The following is an 18,885-nucleotide window of genomic DNA, read 5'->3' as shown; positions in this document are numbered from 1 at the left end:
CCGAGACTTGTTTGTTACAAGATTGCGATGGATATTGGACTCGTTTCTAGACCTACAAGTTCCACTTTCTATCCATATGGCTCTGGCCCCTGGCTGTCGAATGCTTTCTTTTTTTCCCTTGGCTTAATCTTTTCCTTGCGGTGATCATGCAGGCTCGACCCTAGCATCAACTTTCACAATCACGCAGATCATTGATGGAACCGTTCCATTGATAGCTTCGTGACCGTGCTGGTGCACGTGCAATAATATGACTCTCCCATCGCGAATGGAGTGATTGATGCGTTGGCAATTTGGGTTGATCCGCTGCTCGACTTGAACACGTGCTGATTCTTTGATTGCACCCCAATGCTTTGTTGTGTAGAGTCGAATTGAGCCGCAACTCCCAGTTAAGCCACAGACAGTCTTGCAACGGTTGAAGCCATTCAACTCCCCTGAACATCTCGCTTCAAAGTGAGTCAACTCTAACGCTCAATGAGTATGCTTAACACACTTGGCACGGACGAACGGCTCGTTGAGAATTTTGTTAGCGTGTGATGAGTAGTCAAATGTCTGAGTTCATCTACCGTTGTCTAGAACGAACTGACTTGCTTTGGCGATGGGACCTTTTGTCGACGGGTTACCCTGAACCCAACATCAACGTCCAAACGCACAGCCCGTGTCTTGCGCGTACCTTTTTCCGTGGCGTTGATACTAACCCAAAACACTAGACCAAAAAGTAATATGCCCAGGAGACCCTGACTCTGGTTAATGCATTCGTCCAAACGCATAAGTGAAGAAGCCGTCCAGGGCTGATGATGATGCGTTACAGACGATCCTATGGAGTGCACGAACTCCTGTCGGTAGTCATCGGCTTGCGTACCGTTGGGCCATAATCGGTATCAAGCGAGAAGACGCTATCACGCCCAGTCAGGACCCTTGTGAGACCAATGCTCAATATCATGCCATTGTGAGCACCCAGCGTCGCGCAAAAGTGAGAAAAACACGTCACAAAAGTCTAAATTTGAGCAACAGTAATTTCATCTCGCTGGGACTTGGCTGTATTGATCGTTGTCCAAGCTTGACGGCCCGACAAATTCGTGATAGATTTCGACATGAAACGATGAATACTGCGGAGAAGAGGCGGAAAGAAAAGGCAAAGACCCTTTGATACTGGGATGAGCCCAACATTGGAACGCATTTCTTTTCCCCATCGGACACGTGTTCCAGTCAGAGAAGCTCTCTTGATCGTCGATTCCCACCCGAAGCGAGGATGTTCCCAGGAAGGGCATGTGTTGATCAACGTCTGGTGTTGTTATTCCCGGTTTGCCACGCATCACGACAATGCCATTGCCATAACCATAGCGACTTTGCGACTTTGCGACTTTGCGACACGCACGCTTGTGCTTGTGCTTGTGCTTGTGTTTCTGAAACGAATGCAGGCTGTGCATTCTCGCTCGTATTGTCTCCCTGTTCAGAGTAATTTCTTTTCCCACCGGATGAGGAGAGATGAGCTGTGATGTAATGGTAGGAATAAGCACTTTCTACACTGGCTAACTGGCGGGGTTGTAATTAACGACGGACACGTTATGTAACTCGCCCCTTGAGACGGGATGACCGATATTCGGCCTCTCCACATCCCCTAGGCTCCGGAGAATATAGCCCGTCGAGAGATGAAGTTGTCGGCGCAAGGACCCTTCTTTTTCGGTGCCCGGAAGAAGTCTTCGGAAAACAGATAGCCGGACTGATAGCGGTTAAATCTCGGTTAAGCAACTGATAACGAACTGGGGCTAAACTCCACAGCTTGGTCCATCATGACACCTCTCCCAGTAACGCTTAGTATCCATTGGAGAGTTGGTTGTATTTGGCAACCTTATTGTAACCATTGTATAAGCTCTATGTGAGCTATCTCCAGCTTAACACGGCATAATGCGCCGCTTCAATTTGATTCTGCTGTCTTCCCTCCAGCTTGTCGGAGCTCGTTCACCAGGATTCAACATTCACGAGGATTTGTTGACGTACCCTCAGGTAAGCTGCCCCTCGCTGGTCAGTGCCTTTGTCTTGAAGCTCAACGTTTGTAGTTTGAAGTGGTATTCGATGATCAATATATATCCGAGAAAGACGCCCATTCGTTACTCGATAGTCAACATCCTACATATTCTGCCGACTTTGCGCAATCAACATTAGGTCAAGCTCGGGCAGCTGACGGGCGCGAGAACAAAGACCAGGATGGCCCGTCGTACACGTACGAGCTCATGAAGCTACCGCCTAACGATTACCTTTGTTCTATACCCATTTTACAATCTCCCGAAGCGGAGAATAAGACGGCCAATGAACTGGCCAAGGCCGAAGAAGCTCGCGAGCTTAGTCGCGCGACAGCCAATGGATGGGAACTTCTTTCAGAACTGGAGGATTCATGTCTCTATTTTATGTCTGGATGGTGGAGTTACAGTTTTTGCAATAATCGCGAGATCGTCCAGTTCCATGCCCTTCCCTCGATACCAAACGGTCAACCTCCTAAGCGGGACCCCCACACGATGGATTACACGCTCGGAAGGGTCCCTGCTATTCCAGCCAATGCAGCGCACCAGGCAAAGATGAATGGTCAAGAAGCACCTCCTCCAGCGGAACTCCAGGTCAAGGGCGATCAACGGTATCTTGTTCAGAGGCTCGAAGGAGGAACAATTTGCGACTTGACAGGAAGAGAGCGCACTATTGAGGTCCAGTACCATTGTGTACCAGGCATGAAGGCGGACAGGATTGGATGGATTAAGGAAGTCACTATCTGTGCTTACTTGATGGTCGTCAACACGCCACGCCTCTGTAACGATGTCGCTTTCTTACCGCCTGAAGAGACTCGGGCGAACCCAATCCGATGCAAGCTTATCCGGGGCGAACTTAACGAGCCTCCCTCGCTGGACCAAACGGTACCTCTGGCGCAGGACGAAGCTCAGGTGCCGATGAAGCAAGAAGACGCAGGCGCCAAGTCTGGAGACACAATGCCTGAGAATGCCGCAAAGGAACCTGTCAATATCGGTGGCGTTGTTGTGGGCGCTAGAAATGTACTCTCCGGTGCAGATGAGGCAGGCAAACCACCAGCCAAGCTTCCACCCCCACGCAGCTACTTTTCCAACTCCAACACGGACACCGAGAGATTCCTCAAGGTAGTAGCATCAGGCAAGAGCAAAGAAGACGGCGGTAAAATGGAGCTTCTCTCAGATGAAGAGCTAGAGAAACTGGACCTCAAGCCCTCCGTGGTCAAAGAGATGACAGAACGCATGACGAAGCTGGCAGGAAAATACGGATGGAAGCTTGAGCTTGTGGAGCTTCCTGGAGGAGAGAAGGAGCTTCGGGGGTACATCGACGCTGATGACGATGAGCTCGCTAAGAACAAGGCTCAGCTGCAGAAGGAAAAGGAGGCTGCTGCCAAGGCGAAGGGAGATGATGGGGAGGAGGTGGTTGAGGGTAGTGAGGAGCAGTTTTTCGATAAGAAGGATGAGCTGTAGATTATTGCCTGATGGAAGTGGTATAAGATCATGGCGTTACGGGAATGTTCTGTTATAGCGTGAATACATATTGCATTGAATCATTCGCAGATGAACGTGGTAATATTTGGTGATGACTGGCCTCTGATAATGGTGCCGGTATCTTTACATTGGTAGATGCTATGCCCAAGACCTTGCCCGCGTCACTCAATCGGTTTACGGAGAACGAAAACCTCTACTTGTATTTGTCGCTAACGTGCATCCAAGCCAATTGAAGCCCAACTTAACTGTCGTGCTATGGCTAAGCTGCCACTGTAAGAGTCAAATACTGTGATTCTAGATACACTCTGCTGTGCATACACTGGGCAACTGTGGCTCTCTAGTTTGTATAGCAAACCGGGATCTACCCAATAGCCAAATAGTAGTAAACCGGGTGCCTGGTAAGAGATATCAAGACGACAATGCCTTCATCGCTCAAGACAGTCGCCTCTAGGTCAACCAAGCAGAGAAAGCATTACGAATTACTACTTCTTGAGCTTCATGACTCCTTAGTGTTTAGGAGTTCTCGTATCTTAGTGCTCGTGACAAAGTTTTGTCCCGTAGGGTGGGAAGCCGCGAGAATATTTGGTCTAGGGCTAACCGAGAGCACAAACACTCCCTTGCAATCAAGGTAACTACGATTCAGAAAACATCTTGGTATGATAGTTCGGCAGTTGCAGACAGATCACCATTGCCACGGGCACAATGAGTCGACATTGTTTTCACCTATGGATTGAGAAGAGTGACATGTAGTTAATTGACTTGAAGCCCAGTTGGTTGACGATCAATTTTGAGATATGCGGTCTGATGTCTCGGTAGTTGCGAGATTGACGTCTGTGCAGTAACATCTCTAGCTATGGATGCTGAACATTCCCACTCCGTCGATCTCTGCAGCCCGCCAATAGCGGAGCAAAGATGAGTCCTGTACTCTGTATCGTACGATGATACTCAAATGTTACCTTATCTCACCGCGTATGTCAAGGTCTAGCCACGATGCAAGGGTCCATAGGAGACCGACTCTGGGAAGTTTTTGGCCCCTCTGTTCAAGGGGTCTTGCAAGATGATCATAGCGAAGACGATGCTTGCAGAAAGACGATAATCGGGTATTTGCAGTTGAGCTGAGTGTGGCAATGCGTATGGAATGTCACGTCTGACTTGTGATTCCAGATTGGTGTGATGGCGTGCCATGCCGTTGAACAGAACAAAGAGATAACCACGCGTTGATTTCATGGCTATCAGTTCGGGCACTTTTTGAGACTAGCCTGTCAAGCTATTGGATCGCTTGTATACTGTAGATCTGCTGCAAGGGACGATGTGCCATTGCAGCTAGATAGCATCTGGGCATGTCTTGACCACCTGTGAGGCACCAAACTTCAATTCTGAATTGATCAGCCGAGGTAGAAAGAAAGCCAAACCTTACATCACGGTACAGAAGACAAAAGTGTTTAGTTGGATACACTACAGTTCAGATAGTGTAGTTGACTGATCATTTATTGCACCGTCGGTCCTTTGCAGCCGAGTGGCACCAAAGTTGAGATCTCGGTACCAGCCAGAAGCAGTGTATCAAGCCACAATTGACGGCTTGGAAGTTGTTTGCTCTGAAATGTACAATCTTTCCACTTAAGCCCGCGCAGTCGGACTGCATCAGTATGTAAAGCTCAGCCGTTAAAAGCCAACTACTGCTGCATCTAGAAGAGGAACTTGACGTTTGGACAGAAAATGATGAAGTTGTCAGAAAAGGCGTCCCCAAGTTTTGAAAACAGAACAAGTTTATTCTGAGAGTACAGTATCGATCAACATCAATGAACGGTAAAGGCGGGAATGGCTGAAGCGGCAAATCGGAGAGGGTCTGGTCTGGTCTCTTTTACTCTGGACCTAGACTTAAGTGACTAGACTCTGGCTGGAACCGTTTCCGTCAAAAGGTTTTATCCGTCATGGCCGTTTAAAGTTTTACGTGGGGATTCCTGCAGGCTTAGGTTACGACGGGACGGGATTTATTCTCTTGGAGTCTGAAGCTAAGACGGACCGATGCATACAAGTTCAGGGCCGGACTTGTTGGTACTGTACATAGTAGTTAGTGTAAGAAATATTCTCTCTTTTCTCCTTGTGGGAATATGTAGTGCGAGGATTGGATACGAGTTGCGGTTGGATTGTTGGGGTTTTGCTTCTTATGTTGGTGATAGTGGGTGCAGGTGAGACAGTGAGACAAAAAGTGGTTTGGTTAGGATCGCCGAAAATGTCTAGGACATTGTTGAGAACTGAAACATACATTGGAAGCAAAGCAATCACTCAACGGCGCAATGAACGAGGTTCATGTTAAGGGATTGGTTCAATTGATCTTACAAAAGCAAAGCAAGGTGAACTACTGCATGTTTGCTGTTTTCTTGTCAAGCCACTCTGACTCTTGATCTTTTCGAAAAAGCAATCACATGAATGAATCACAATCACATCCAACCTACCTATCAAGGGAAAGGGAAAAGTGACGACATGGGGGGTTTTGATACTGTAAAAGTAACTTTTGATAGCTGCTCGGAGCACGGGCCGCTGGCCGGGAGCCCGGAGGGGGGGGGAGGGATCCATGCTCCCCAAGTCTGTGGAACTGAGCATGATTGGAGATGTTAGTGGGCAGTAACTACTAATAGTAAGAGTATGAATGGAAAGATGATAATAAGTTGATGTTGAATAATCGATCGATTTAGTAGATAAAAGAGATTGGATGAAACCGGTTCGCTCTGACAACCGAATCGTCAACAAACAGCACAGGGCAGAGAAGGGTATGGGGTAAGTTTAAGGGCATAAATCAGGGATGGGAGACCCTTGTCACCCACTCTTCAGCCCGGAGACACCGTCTCTTACCTTGACACGCTCTGTAAACACGTCCGCGTCCACGTCCACACGTAGAGAAGAGACGCGTAGAGGGTTATGTAGTAACGTAGATAGCGTTTTATGCCACTCCACTGAAATGGTGCCTGAGATGGAGGCTGCAGCGCTAACGCGGGGGGGCGCCCTAGATAGGTACTAAGGTAACTTTTAGGCTTGGCTTCACTGTACCTGCCCGTCTGTACCTTTTTTTCTTTTTTACTGTGCCAGGCTCTGGAATGAGACCGCACAGTAGGTATTCCTTCCTGCATTTGGTTATCCGTACATGTCAGTGGCAGAAGAAATCATACCTACCTAGGTAGACATAGCCTTGATTCCCACCTCAATATTATATTCTTTTCTTTCTTCCATTGCTCCTCCTCCTAAAATAGGCAGATTGGATCGAGATATCCACTGCGCAACCCTGCCTGTCCTGTCGATTGGGAACGACCTTGGCCCTTGAAGTAGTCTATCTACTAGCCAAGGTAACTCAAGGTTCTCCCTGCGTCGTCCATGCAAGGCGACATCGTCAAGTCCCCTTCTCCCCCACTCTAAGCGAAGTCGGCTTCACTTATTCGAGCCCAACTTAATGCCGTTTCTCCCCATCGACTCGCCTCTTCTCATTCAAACTCAATCTCAAAACTGTTCGATACCGCGCTTTTGTCTCCTTGGATTGGAATCTGATCGTGTCACCTGCTCTTTCTACACGGAAACGAACCGAGATTGTACATACTTCTTTACGAAAATTGTCTCTACTTTGTTAGCCATTGGATCAGGATCAGGGCCGCTGTTTGCTGCAAGTCACCTATAACCGACCGACCACAAACTCAAAGACAAAACACCAAGCATCGTTTCATTTGCATCATATCATACCTCACCTGATTCGCTTACTGCAACGATACCCGAAAGCTATTGGGCGCAATTCGTGATGAAGTGAATCACTTCCCTCTGTACCCCAAGACATGCGACCTGCTCGGCATCCTATACACACCGGCACTTCTTTACTACAAGACTTAATTGCGATACTTTTGCGAAATCGGACAATTCGACTTTACGTTCGACCCTGAATTGAACAGTCCTGTACAAACTACACCTCGCAAGCCGTGCGCATGCGAACAAGCATATTATACCACCTTGAAAACCGATACCTAATCGCTCAGAATACTTAATACAGCTCTCTGCAACCAAATATGGAACGGCCTGCCTCACGGTCTTCACATGGACAAAGAACCGCTTCTCGATCTTCTACAAGCACCAATAACACCAAAGTCTCAATGCATACCGCTCATACTTCCAACTCACACCCTCCTGGGTCCCCTGCCCCGTCGCATGCTCACCGATTCTATCATGCCACTTGCGAAAGACCATCTAGCACCACCCCGCGAACATCAGATCGGACGTCTCGTTTGACCAGAGAAGCTAGCAGCGAATCTACGCGACAGCCTGCCATGTCCTCATTCCTCCAAGAAAAGTTGCGGGAGTCTCGCCGAGTCGAGAGCGACAAGTCGTCAACATGGTCGCGCTCTCATACAGCCAATTCTTCTGGGGAGTTTAGTCGAAGCCTCGGATCGCCTGTTAGGGTTGTCGACTCTGAACACCGATCTCATTCACCCGCTTCAACTGAGACGTCCAAGAAGAAAGGCATGGGAGTTATGGATATGGAGCAGGTAATTTCTTCACTACACAAGAAGAACTTTGATCTCAAACTAGAACTGTACCATCGTCGAGAACGACAAACAGCACTTGAAGACAAAGTAGAGGCTCTCGAGATGGAAAAGTCACGAACAGAAGAAATGAACCACCACCTCTCTCAGGAGATGGAGAAGCGCGACAAAGCAATTGAAGAGGCGGTCGCTATGATTGTGTCGCTCGAAGCCAGACTTGAAGAGTTCGTCAAGGAAAGATCAATCATTGAACAGATCCAATCCGAAGGCCAGTACTCAGCTCACAACTTCAATCCTTGTTATGAAGACCCTAGACCTGCGACGCAGACACCAGTCTCGACGAAGCGAACGGGGGATGATAGAATCATCAACCGTATGCCGAGTTTTATATCCGATCATAGCGAGAATACAGAGAATCTACGCAATGTTTACCTTGGAGCCAGGGGCAGCGTTCTCAGTCTTGCGCAGGTTCCCGAAGGACCTGGCGAAGGCGACACTGGTCGCAGCCCAAGTTTGAGCATCCTCAGTGAAAGCTCCTTTGTTAGTGTATACGGTTCAAAGGAAGACGAGGACAGCGGCCTTCAAGAAGAGGACGAATCGATGGCTTTTGATGGCTCCGCCAGTCTTCCAGCCAGAGCCAGTGCTATCAACCGACCAAAAACAGCCTTTGTCAAGTCTCACCATTCTTCTCCTAATAGATCAATCCGATCGAAATCTATCTCCAACCACCAAGCACAATTTGATTCAATTCACAACGTCATCGAATATAGCTCTTCGCGACAGAGGACGGAACGACACCACTCCTCTTCGAAGATGGGATCGCGACCTCAAAGTCGGGATCAAGATGTGTCAGAAAGATTTACTGGCCGTGCTTCGATGTCCCCAAGCCATCAACACCATAAGCAGGAGAAGAGGGATTCACTTCGAAGAGTTACGACCGAGGCCCCTGGTGGTGTTAGACTCCACGACCAGAACCTCCCTCCAACACCAGATACCGTCTCTACATCTACGCTGCGACGCTTTAACAACTCCAACGAGGCGTTGCTTAGGCCTCCTACAGCGAGACCAAGCCACAGTGCGTTATCGGAGGCTTCCGAAAACGACGGAAGTTTGGGAACGTACTCGGGTGTTCGCCTGGAACAGCCTCCGATGCGTGCGGTCAAGGCTTCGGCTCACATTATTGACTTGAACAATAGAGTCTATCGTGAGAACCAGGGCAGATCCATTCAGCGCCCTCGATCCGCTGATGAAACTACTATTTCCAACCGACGGGGTAACGATTGGAATTCTGACATTGACGACGACTCAGACGTGGAGTCCCTCGAGTCGAGCATCGACATCTGGATGCGCCAAAGTTCTAAACCGATTAAGAACAACGGACGAGCGTCTCCTGATCTCTTTAGCTTTCCACCCAGCGCAGCAACTAAGGGCGGGTGGGCAATGGATGCCATGTTTGGGGCTGGAAATAGCCATCAAGGAGGCGCAAGCACCGGACTCGATCCAGACAGGATTAGGGATCTATTCCCAGTTCAACAGGAACTCTTTTCGTCGTCGATGCCTCCACCACCTCCTGATAGGAGGTCGAGCTTGAATCCCCAGGTGGCGCAACAGAGTAAACCATCTTTCCTGGGTCGACCGTTGGCCAATACCAAAGCCTCTAAGGGAGGTCGTAAGAAGGGCCACCAGAGACGAAACAGCGACGACATTCAAATCAGAGCAGGTGCACACATGCAGACTCAGGGGCCGTCCGCCGGTGACAAGAACCATTACCCTCCGATCGCGGGTCAACAACCCACCCAGAACAAATTTACCAAGTTCTTCCGCAGGTCGTCTACTGGACCTCCTAGCGGTGCCCCAACCCCAACCCCAAGATCAGAGCATGGTCCAACCGAACCTCCCAATGGGGGATTCTCGAGCCCTAATGGCGCGTCGGGACTTCCACCTTGGATGAGTCGGACAGGTGTGCTGGACGAGGATCGCGACAGCGCAACACCACCACCAATTATGCGAAAGTCGCGACAGGGAAGAAATGTCTCTGTAGATATTGACATGGCCGACGACTCGAGAATGGGTCAAGAGTCAGGCACCCCCGGAACACCCAAACCAGGCCAGATGAATGAAAGGGACACAGCGGAGCAGATAGAAAGTCCAAGGGCAGCTGGCGCAACAGGAAGCAGGAGAAAGTGGTTGCCTGCATTTGGTCTTAGAAATAAGCAAGGATAGAAAATTTGGTTTCATTATGGCATAGAACTCACATACGGAACACTACCCAACATGGTAGACTCACCACAGCAATGTGTCGTTGACGAGGAACACATTCACATCACGAACAGGCGTTGGATTCCCTTTTCTCTCACAGGAACGGTATGGTTTGCTTTACTTGGCGGATGGATTGGGTGGTTTGGGCACAGGACTTATGAAGCTATGATAAAAGGGCGTATTCCGGCAGAGCTTTATGATAACGTCGGGCGTCAAAGCGAGTTAGCATAAATTGACAGAATTAATTCACACAATTCAATTACGTGGTTTGTCTTTAGTGCCGTTGTGTATTGGAATAACTGACCGCTAAGTATAAGAGATATGCTGATGAGTCAAGCAAACTCTTGGGCCGTTTCTTGTTACACTCCAAAGCTTACTGGCTCACTTTTCCGCTACCCTCCTTAAAGGAGAATCACTCAAGCAGACGTGTCACCAAGAAAAGAAGCAAGTAAAGTGTTTGTAGAACTTTATCGAGTTTGTTCTCTATCTTTTCGATCTCCCCTTTTGCTAACCATTGTAGTTCATCATCATAAACAGGCCACCTGTGCCATCTTCGTTAAATCGCCTCCCGTATGTTCGACGTCGTTAAGAATGTTCTAGAAAAGAATGTAAAAAGCCATGCTCCCTTTGATGCAATCGCCATGCTTCGGCGTTGACGACAAAAAAAAAATGAATGAATCGTGATCTCATGAATGTCGTTTAGACCCAGTTCCACTCTCCCTGCACACGCCCTAGGCTCTGGGCTCCCATGGCCTTTTCGAAAGCAGCGGGAGAAACGTCGAGATCGTTGTCGGCACAGCCTTCGCAGCGACTGGGAAAAGAAACGTTAGTATGAGTTTGTAAGGGAAGGGAAAAAAAAAAGAACTTACTCAACGACGGTGACAATGACTTCGCCAGCGGCACCAGTGAGCTTGATTTTATTGTCGCAGTAGTCGCCAGAGTCGTAAAGACCACGTCCAATGGCAGCGACCATGTCGGCGTCGCCGTGGTCATCCTCGCAGGCGCCCTTGCCGGGGTGGTAGAATGTGATTTGACCCAGAGTGCGAGGGTAGAGGGGAGCTGCGAGAGCGGTGGTAGCGGAAAGGACGACGAGGATAAGCTTGGAGAACATGGTGGAAAGAAGTTGCTTTTTTGAGTGAACGTGTGTGTAGTATAGTGTAGTGCAAGAGAAAGACTTGAAGGAGTGAGAGTGTTGTTATATATTGGTAGAAGAGAATGGAAGTTGTTGTTGATGATGAGGAGGGAAGAAAGAAAGAGTGAGGAATTGGAGGGAGAGAAGAGGTCTTCTTATACTTGAGATTTGAGGTTGAGGGAGAGACTGTGATTCACTGTCACCTTCATCTCGAAAGGTCTCGGGGGGGATCTGCAACACACAAGCAGCTGCTGTTTATTCACATGGAATTACACAGACACCATTTCTAAATAGATGGCACGCTTTTTTCCCTCGAACAGCTGTCATTGACACTGCAGATGCAATGTTGCTGCGGTTATGGGCGTCAAGAATGTACTTTAATTGGATCTACAGCTTGGAATCTGGGGAAAAGGAATATTGTTTCACATGGGGAATTTGGATGTGTGTGTTTCATGACTGCTTGGTGGCGTAGGTTGTGTTATGGTGTTGACGTTGACGTTGTGGGGAAGAGAAATATTGGCAGGGCATGAAGAAAGATAAAGACTTCAAGTGTAATTATTAGTCAGGCTATCTCCAAGGTGATTTTACTCGTGTTTTGGGTGAGTAGATTTGTCAGATATTGTAGCAGACGAATATTATGGTAGTAGATAACTCGTGACGATGCAGTGAACGTGTTGCAATGATCGGAGAAGAGTTGTACAACAGACACAGAGAATGGGTGGTGCTATATTCATCTATCACTACCTACTCAAACTCTATGCGCAGGCTCACCAAGGACTCGTAATCAACCACTACTGATGTCCCTCCTTGTGCTAAACTGCAGTCCAACAAAGCGTTTGTGTCGAGCATTAGCTGATGGTGACAGCCAATTCAAGTCCCTCGTTTGACAATTTTGGCTGCACTTGTGCTTGATCAAGAACCAATTGCGATGTAAAGTACACGTAAAAGTGCTTCGTTGAACAGGAGAAGTGACAGTCGTTCAAGCCTTATTCGTGTCCTGCAAGAAGAAACTCGGTCTTGTCGAACGAGAGGGAGTGTGGGACATATATATATATATAAGCGACAAGAATAGAACAGAGATTGTCTACTGTCCAGCAATCGAAGGAGATGCTTTCTCTTAGCGCACACAAGTTGGACTCTCCCAATCGGATTCGTGCCAGTATCGGGAAGAGGTGCATATTGGCTTCGGTTCCTGGCGTTAGATCCTCGCGCTGCTACAACGAGGGCAAATCACAAGCCTGGGTTTGTTTTCGCTACGAGAATAAAGTGCATGCTGGCTTTGCGCTATATATGCATGTGGGGAAACGTATATATATATATATGTATGCACGGGAAATATTGGTAGTACGCATTGTCGATCATGGAGAGAGGCTGGGGCTGGTGTTACACAGGTGGATGGCCTCAGGGGATCATCGAGATCCTCAGGTACGTCTGACTTGGAGATTCTGAGATTAGCATCTTGACGATATGAATCTTGGGGGCATTATTTGATCGAGAGGAGTTGTAGACTTTTGACCACATAGAGAGTCAATCGGACTGGTTGAGTCGAGGGTATTGTGACTTGCGGCACTTGTAGAGAACCTCAATCGACATCTTTCTACATCCTTGACCATCATATTACCCTTGACCCTGTTGTTTGAGCCATGCTTTTCAGCTATACAGAATCGTGCATGTTTCATTTCCACCTCGTAAAGAGATGGCCTGTTATAGAAACAATCGACATGGCAGCTGAAGATGATCCTTGCGAGACAGTATGGAAAACGATATTTAAGAACAACACATTTCCCAGCGGTCGGAAGAGGTATTAGCACAGTAAATGACAAAGCTGAAGGCATCATGTTCAACTTTCGCCTTCTTCTCCTCTGCCTGGGGGCATTCCTAACCCTCTCGAATGCTTCTCCATCACCAAACCCCCAATCATCAAACACCCCCGCCGCTCTCAACGCCTGCCTCGCCCAGAAGAAAGTCCCCTACATCCCACGCGACTCAGCCCAATGGGTCAAGGAAGTCAAGCCGTACAATCTTCGTCTAGCATACACTCCTGCAGCCATTGCCCTTCCTACAACCGTCAAGCACATCTCAGACGCTGTCAAGTGCGGAGACCAGAACAAAGTCCGCGTCAGTGCCAAGAGCGGGGGTCATAGCTATGGCTCGTTTGGCTACGGTGGTGAGAATGGACATTTGGTTATTGTCGTGGATGCTATGGATAGCGTCACGCTTAACAAAGATATGAGCTGTAATGTTCAGGCTGGTGCGAGGCTGGGACACGTCGCTACTGAATTGTTCGGGTTTGGCAAGAGAGCTATTCCTCATGGATCATGCCCTGGGTAAGAATATTCTCGCAAAGACAAGACGTTGGGCTAACAATTGCAGTGTCGGTATTACTGGCCATGCTCTCCACGGAGGTTATGGCTTTGCCTCGCGAACTCACGGTCTTACGTTGGACACTTTTATCGGCGCAACAATCGTCCTCGCCAACGGAACGATCCGATACGCAGCAGACTGGGAGTATTATGACTTGACGTGGGCACTCCGCGGTGCAGGTTCTTCCTTTGGTATCGTCGCCGAGCTCGGCTTCCAGACATTTGCAGCGCCCGAAACAGTCACGCCGTTCAGTATCGAGCTGGATTGGACCGAGAGTGAAGCAGTGGAAGGACTATTGGCGTTTCAAAAGTTTGCGGTGACGGCGCCAAAGGAACTGAATATGCAGATTTACATGGGGCCATCGGGACAGACGATTCAAGGTGTTTATTACGGTACCAGAGCCAACTTGAACACGGCATTGAAACCTCTGTTGGGAGATCTGGGTGCTCAGATATCTACAGCTAGTACGGGAGGATGGATCCAGATGTTGAACAAGTACGCCAATGGCCAAGCGCTTGATCAAAGACGTCCCTACGACCAAGTAAGTTACCCCTTGATTCGTCATCTAGTGACCGATGCTGATATCTATATAGCATAGCACGTTTTACAGCACCAGTCTCATGACGAAAGCCCTTACACGAAACCAAGTCAAGTCCTTCGCCAGGACTTTATACGATAACATGAACGACTCAGACGCGAGACACACATGGTACATCTTGATTGATCTCTTTGGCGGTCCCAACTCCGCCGTCACTAACGCCAAAACCCTCTTCACAGACCTTCCCATCAACAGCGCATTCCCTCACCGCGACAAGTTACTTTTGTGGCAATTCTCCGACCACGGCAACTACGCCACGCACGCAAACAACGGGTTCACCGTACTCAAGCGTTTCCGCGAGAGCGTGACCAAGACCATGGCTGATGGTGACTGGGGAATGTATGCGAACTATTTGGATACGCAGCTGAGTAACGAGGAGGCGGTTAAGAGGTACTATGGGAAGAGTCTGCCAAAGTTGAAGAAGCTCAAGGCGGAGTTGGATCCGAAGGATATGTTTTGGAACCCACAGGGTATTAGACCTGCTTAGATGCTGAGAAGGTGGCGAGGGGCTCTGGGAAGGATCTGGTCTTGTCGTTCTTCGTACATATGTTTTATTTTATGCTTGAGGTACGAGTCAGTGGACTTGTTGCTCACGTTGGATCTGAATAGTGGACTGGTCATCTAGTGTGTACAAGTTGGGGCATCTTTACGCGATGGAGTTGCCACTCGTTACTCTAATCATGTGATAATCGTTCATGTTCGGAGATACTTGATGTCTGAGTTTCTAGAGATGGTGAATACACAATTTTAGCCGGCGGCAACTTGACATTGTTATGCGTGGCTGTCATTCCGCGCCTTCATCAGACTTGAGAGAAATCCTAGATGACTCTAAATCTTGACTTAGACATACCGACAACTCTGATTGATCAATGGCATAATAACAGTAGCTGGACCTATCAGAGTAACAGGGACCCTCCGGTCCACCGATGATCTGCTCATTGCAAGATTGACGAAGGGATCTCCAGGGCAAAGACTCCAACCTGTCTCTTGTTCAATTGGACAGAACCAAGACCTAAAAGCGGTCCATAGTTATGACTAAGTGGGTTAATTATAGGGAGGAAGGATGAGTTAGTACTCTTTTTAGTTAGTTGATTCAGCTGTGCTGTGTGCGCCACCAAGAGGCTTGAATCCGTCATTGATGAGGGGCCGTGGAGATGCTGTGGAATAGATGGAATAAGCAGTTGCACATTCAAACTGGTGGCCTAAATTAGAGTCCGCAATTGGGACAGTCTACCAGCGCGGCGCTTCAATGATCAACATACTGCAGAATTATGGTTGACTTATGCCATAAGTGTCCTTTGAACACCTGAATTGGGACACGGATAGAGTTTGTTGAATACGGTAGGCCAACGTCTTTACCTGAACTCTCTATGTTAGTATAGTGTATTGATCGACTATGCAGCAGAGGATAGATGTCTTGGTTGGATGTGCTCATTTGAGAGGCGTTGTTCATGCCGAGCGATTAAAACTGGATTATGTTGGGACTTGTAATATGATGGAGTCTTTGAGACAGGTCCTGTATTGTGCTACTACCCTATGCTTGCTATGTATTTCGAAAGCAGTTTAATATTAAAGGGAGTTAAGGTGTCATAGCAAAGTTAGAAATGGCAATAAAAAGTGAGAATTAACTTAGAACCATTTACAAAGTTGCTCATAGATTACTGACGACGTGTGAATGAAAAGAGATGTATCTTGAGGTTCACATGCTTCACATGAACAAACACTGAGCAACGCAACAGTGAAAGTAAATACTGAATCACAAACAGTGGAACACAAGTCTTGGCTTGAGTCAAACATGATGTACGTACTTCATCTGTTGCTTTGACTGATCGTCAGTCGGCAATCTCAGTTCCAGCATCCACTCTCCCGGTACAAGCGCCAAGTTTCGTCATAAGAGACAAATATGAGAAAATGTAATCCAGTATGGCGGTATGAGTACCGTCTCCGCCTTTCCATGTACCTCTTTTGCTGAGCAGAGTACGGATACATGCCAGCAAGGTCTGTCTTCCACTTACCCGTGCTTCTTAGCTCATGTTAAAGTGGGAGCTCCCTCAAGTATTGTCGTGAAGATCAGCATATTTGTGGACGAGCTGATTTCCCGTTCCAGGGAAGAAGCCATAGATTCACCAACCGGATCCTTGATGATGTGACGATCTTAACTGCCGATCAGCTAAAATACCGGCCCATAGTAATGTTTACTAGGGCTGTTCCCTGTCCACTTGCTATAGGGCCCCGGACACGTGGAAACGTCCAAGCACCAGAGGCACGGACTCGTCCTCCTTTACAGAGTAGAGACAAGGCAAAACAAGACAGTAACTAGAACCTGAAGACGTTTGCGAGAATGGAATGTAGGGGTTTGACAGCGAATGCTTAGCACAATGACGAAACAAGGTGGCTGCTCATATTGAAATGACAGTGTGTACTTGGACATTCCAACATTCAATGTAGACAGTTCGATTCAGTATTCATCCCTCCATAAGCCTGAGCATATCGAAACTAATGCAATCGTCTGGTGAGAGTAGATGACACAGCTGCAGTAGCATCGATTGCAAATCCCTAAAACAAGTAATAATCGTCATAACATTGGACCTGAAGATTCTCCCTTTGTCGAAACCTTGCTTGCCCTGTTCTGCCAACGTGCAAGACAACTGGAGCCCCTTGGTGAGTTGTGAGAAATTAGTATTCATCGGGACCCAGTTGCAGATCGAAAACCACAGAAGACAAAAAGCAAGACTTGGTGGGTTCGACAGCTTTTAGTTATGATCGACAAGCCGGAAGTAATAGAACCCGGTTCCACTGGAGCTTGGGTCTTTATCCCCACTGTTAAACCCGTAAAAAATATCCCGGAAAATAGGGCCGGGGGATTAGCGCAGGGGAGGGGGAAGGACGATGACATCGATAGGGAGAGATGCAACCTGAGATTGACTATTCGATAGCGGTGATGATCAAATACCTACCAGAAGCACGTATGGAGTACTGCTTTCTCAAAAGGGTAAACCAGATTATCCAAAGGAGTAAGATCTGCGAAAACCAAGAGACACTTGCAGCCAACGTCGCCTCAAGTCTAAAAGTGTTTGTCAACAAGGGATTATAGTCTCAACAAATTGTAAACCTATGATACGCAGCATAACCACTAGACGAAAGGCCCGGGAGTTGAGAATGGATATGTCGTGGAGAAGACGGCAAAGGGGGCCACTATGTGGACTCGTTGACTCTTGGACGCAAAGCTAAGCTGTCACGACTCGAGTCTTTGAGAGTGATCGACATCACCACTGACATCCAGGGATTCTACCAATTTCCCAATCAGTGATCGACCTGTATAGTAGAGAAAAGAAAAGAAGAAATAAACAAAGTCTTGAAGAATCTGTGTATATAAGAACGTCTTTTCTCTGCTTCAAATCAGTTCTCATCATCCTCATCAATCTCATCATCAACTCAACTCACACACACTCTACACTCAACAACCACATCTCTCTTCCTCAACAACATCATTCAAAATGAAGGCCACTTTCTTCTCCCTCTTCGCTCTCGCCGCTTCGGCCATTGCCTCTCCCGTTGCCCAGCCCGCTGGTGTCAACCCTACTCCCGACACCCAAGAGGTTCGCAGCGCTGTCACCGACCTCGAGAACATCCTCAAGATCGCTGGTGTTGACCAGGTCGTCGACGAGGCCACCAAGGGCTCTGCTTCTCCCATCAAGCGAGACATCACCAACACCGGTGATCTCCTCTCTGTCCTCCAGAGCGGTGCTTCCGGCATCAAGAGCAAGACCTCTGGCTTCAGCGGTATTGCCGACAAGGTCAAGGCTGGTGACCTCACCAAGTCTGAGGGTGCTGACAAGGCCATTCCTGGTCTCGAGGGTGTCAACTTTGAGCTCACCCAGATCGTCACCAAGCTTACCGGCGCTGCTGGTCTCCCTGTCGCTGACGGCGATGTCGACAAGGTCCTGAACCTCGTTGTTGTTCTCGTCTCCGAGGTCCTCACTGCTGTCAAGACCATCGTCACCGTCACTGGTCTCCAGCCCCAGCTCATCTCTGTCCTCCACTCCGTCTTCCAGATCCTCGCCAAGGTCCTCACCCTCGTCATTGGCCTCGTTGCTGCCATCCTCCCCGGCCTCATCGCTGCTCTCTCTCCTCTCCTTGCCGGTCTCGGAACTGGTGTTCTCGCTCCTATCCTTACCCCCGTCGTCGCTCTCCTCGCTGGCCTCGGTGCCGGTATCTAAGCGACATATCAATGTCCCGAACTTGATGGATACTCGGAGGTAGAACTCCAATAATGTACGAGCTGTGTGAACGAAAGGATATCATCCATGATTGGGTTACAATGACTTTCATGTTGGATTAATAGGAATGATTAAGATAATTCATGTACATAGTTGATTTCAATCAAAAAGTTACGCTTTTTAAGCAATCTAATTACTGCCCATGGCTTTTGTGATATGCCACCTTCGAAATTTGCATCATGGCAACAATAAATTGGTCAGCTGAAGTATACGAAGTGATTAGGCCACT

General features: G+C 48.2%; 5 protein-coding genes across 5 annotated transcripts; 4 read left to right on the top strand and 1 right to left on the bottom strand.

Moving 5' to 3' along the window:
• Positions 1 to 1,905: 1,905 nt before the first annotated feature.
• On the top strand, positions 1,906 to 3,482 carry YOS1 (Protein transport protein yos1; the record flags this gene model as incomplete). The annotated part of the gene is made up of 2 exons (XM_044851402.1): positions 1,906 to 2,004; positions 2,058 to 3,482. 2 exons carry the CDS (start codon positions 1,906 to 1,908, stop codon positions 3,480 to 3,482), a joined length of 1,524 nt encoding a protein of 507 aa, XP_044710114.1.
• Positions 3,483 to 7,549: 4,067 nt separating this feature from the next.
• On the top strand, positions 7,550 to 10,246 carry FPOAC1_006928 (uncharacterized protein; the record flags this gene model as incomplete). Its single annotated transcript, XM_044851401.1, has 1 exon — positions 7,550 to 10,246. One exon carries the CDS (start codon positions 7,550 to 7,552, stop codon positions 10,244 to 10,246), a length of 2,697 nt encoding a protein of 898 aa, XP_044710113.1.
• Positions 10,247 to 10,981: 735 nt separating this feature from the next.
• FPOAC1_006927 (uncharacterized protein) lies at positions 10,982 to 11,393 on the bottom strand (the record flags this gene model as incomplete). The annotated part of the gene is made up of 2 exons (XM_044851400.1): positions 10,982 to 11,093; positions 11,152 to 11,393. The coding sequence occupies 2 exons, from the start codon at positions 11,391 to 11,393 to the stop codon at positions 10,982 to 10,984; spliced, it is 354 nt and encodes a 117-aa protein (XP_044710112.1).
• A 1,857-nt stretch (positions 11,394 to 13,250) lies between these two features.
• On the top strand, positions 13,251 to 14,863 carry FPOAC1_006926 (uncharacterized protein; the record flags this gene model as incomplete). The annotated part of the gene is made up of 3 exons (XM_044851399.1): positions 13,251 to 13,741; positions 13,788 to 14,319; positions 14,372 to 14,863. 3 exons carry the CDS (start codon positions 13,251 to 13,253, stop codon positions 14,861 to 14,863), a joined length of 1,515 nt encoding a protein of 504 aa, XP_044710111.1.
• Positions 14,864 to 17,873: 3,010 nt separating this feature from the next.
• On the top strand, positions 17,874 to 18,596 carry FPOAC1_006925 (uncharacterized protein; the record flags this gene model as incomplete). Its single annotated transcript, XM_044851398.1, has 1 exon — positions 17,874 to 18,596. The coding sequence occupies one exon, from the start codon at positions 17,874 to 17,876 to the stop codon at positions 18,594 to 18,596; it is 723 nt and encodes a 240-aa protein (XP_044710110.1).
• Positions 18,597 to 18,885: the final 289 nt, after the last annotated feature.

Source organism: Fusarium poae, chromosome 2 (genome assembly GCF_019609905.1).
Source record: "Fusarium poae strain DAOMC 252244 chromosome 2, whole genome shotgun sequence".
In the NCBI taxonomy this organism is placed as follows: Eukaryota; Fungi; Ascomycota; class Sordariomycetes; order Hypocreales; family Nectriaceae; genus Fusarium; species Fusarium poae.
The sequence above is the reverse complement of the archived record's forward strand: the minus strand, read 5'-3'. Positions and strand labels throughout refer to the sequence as shown.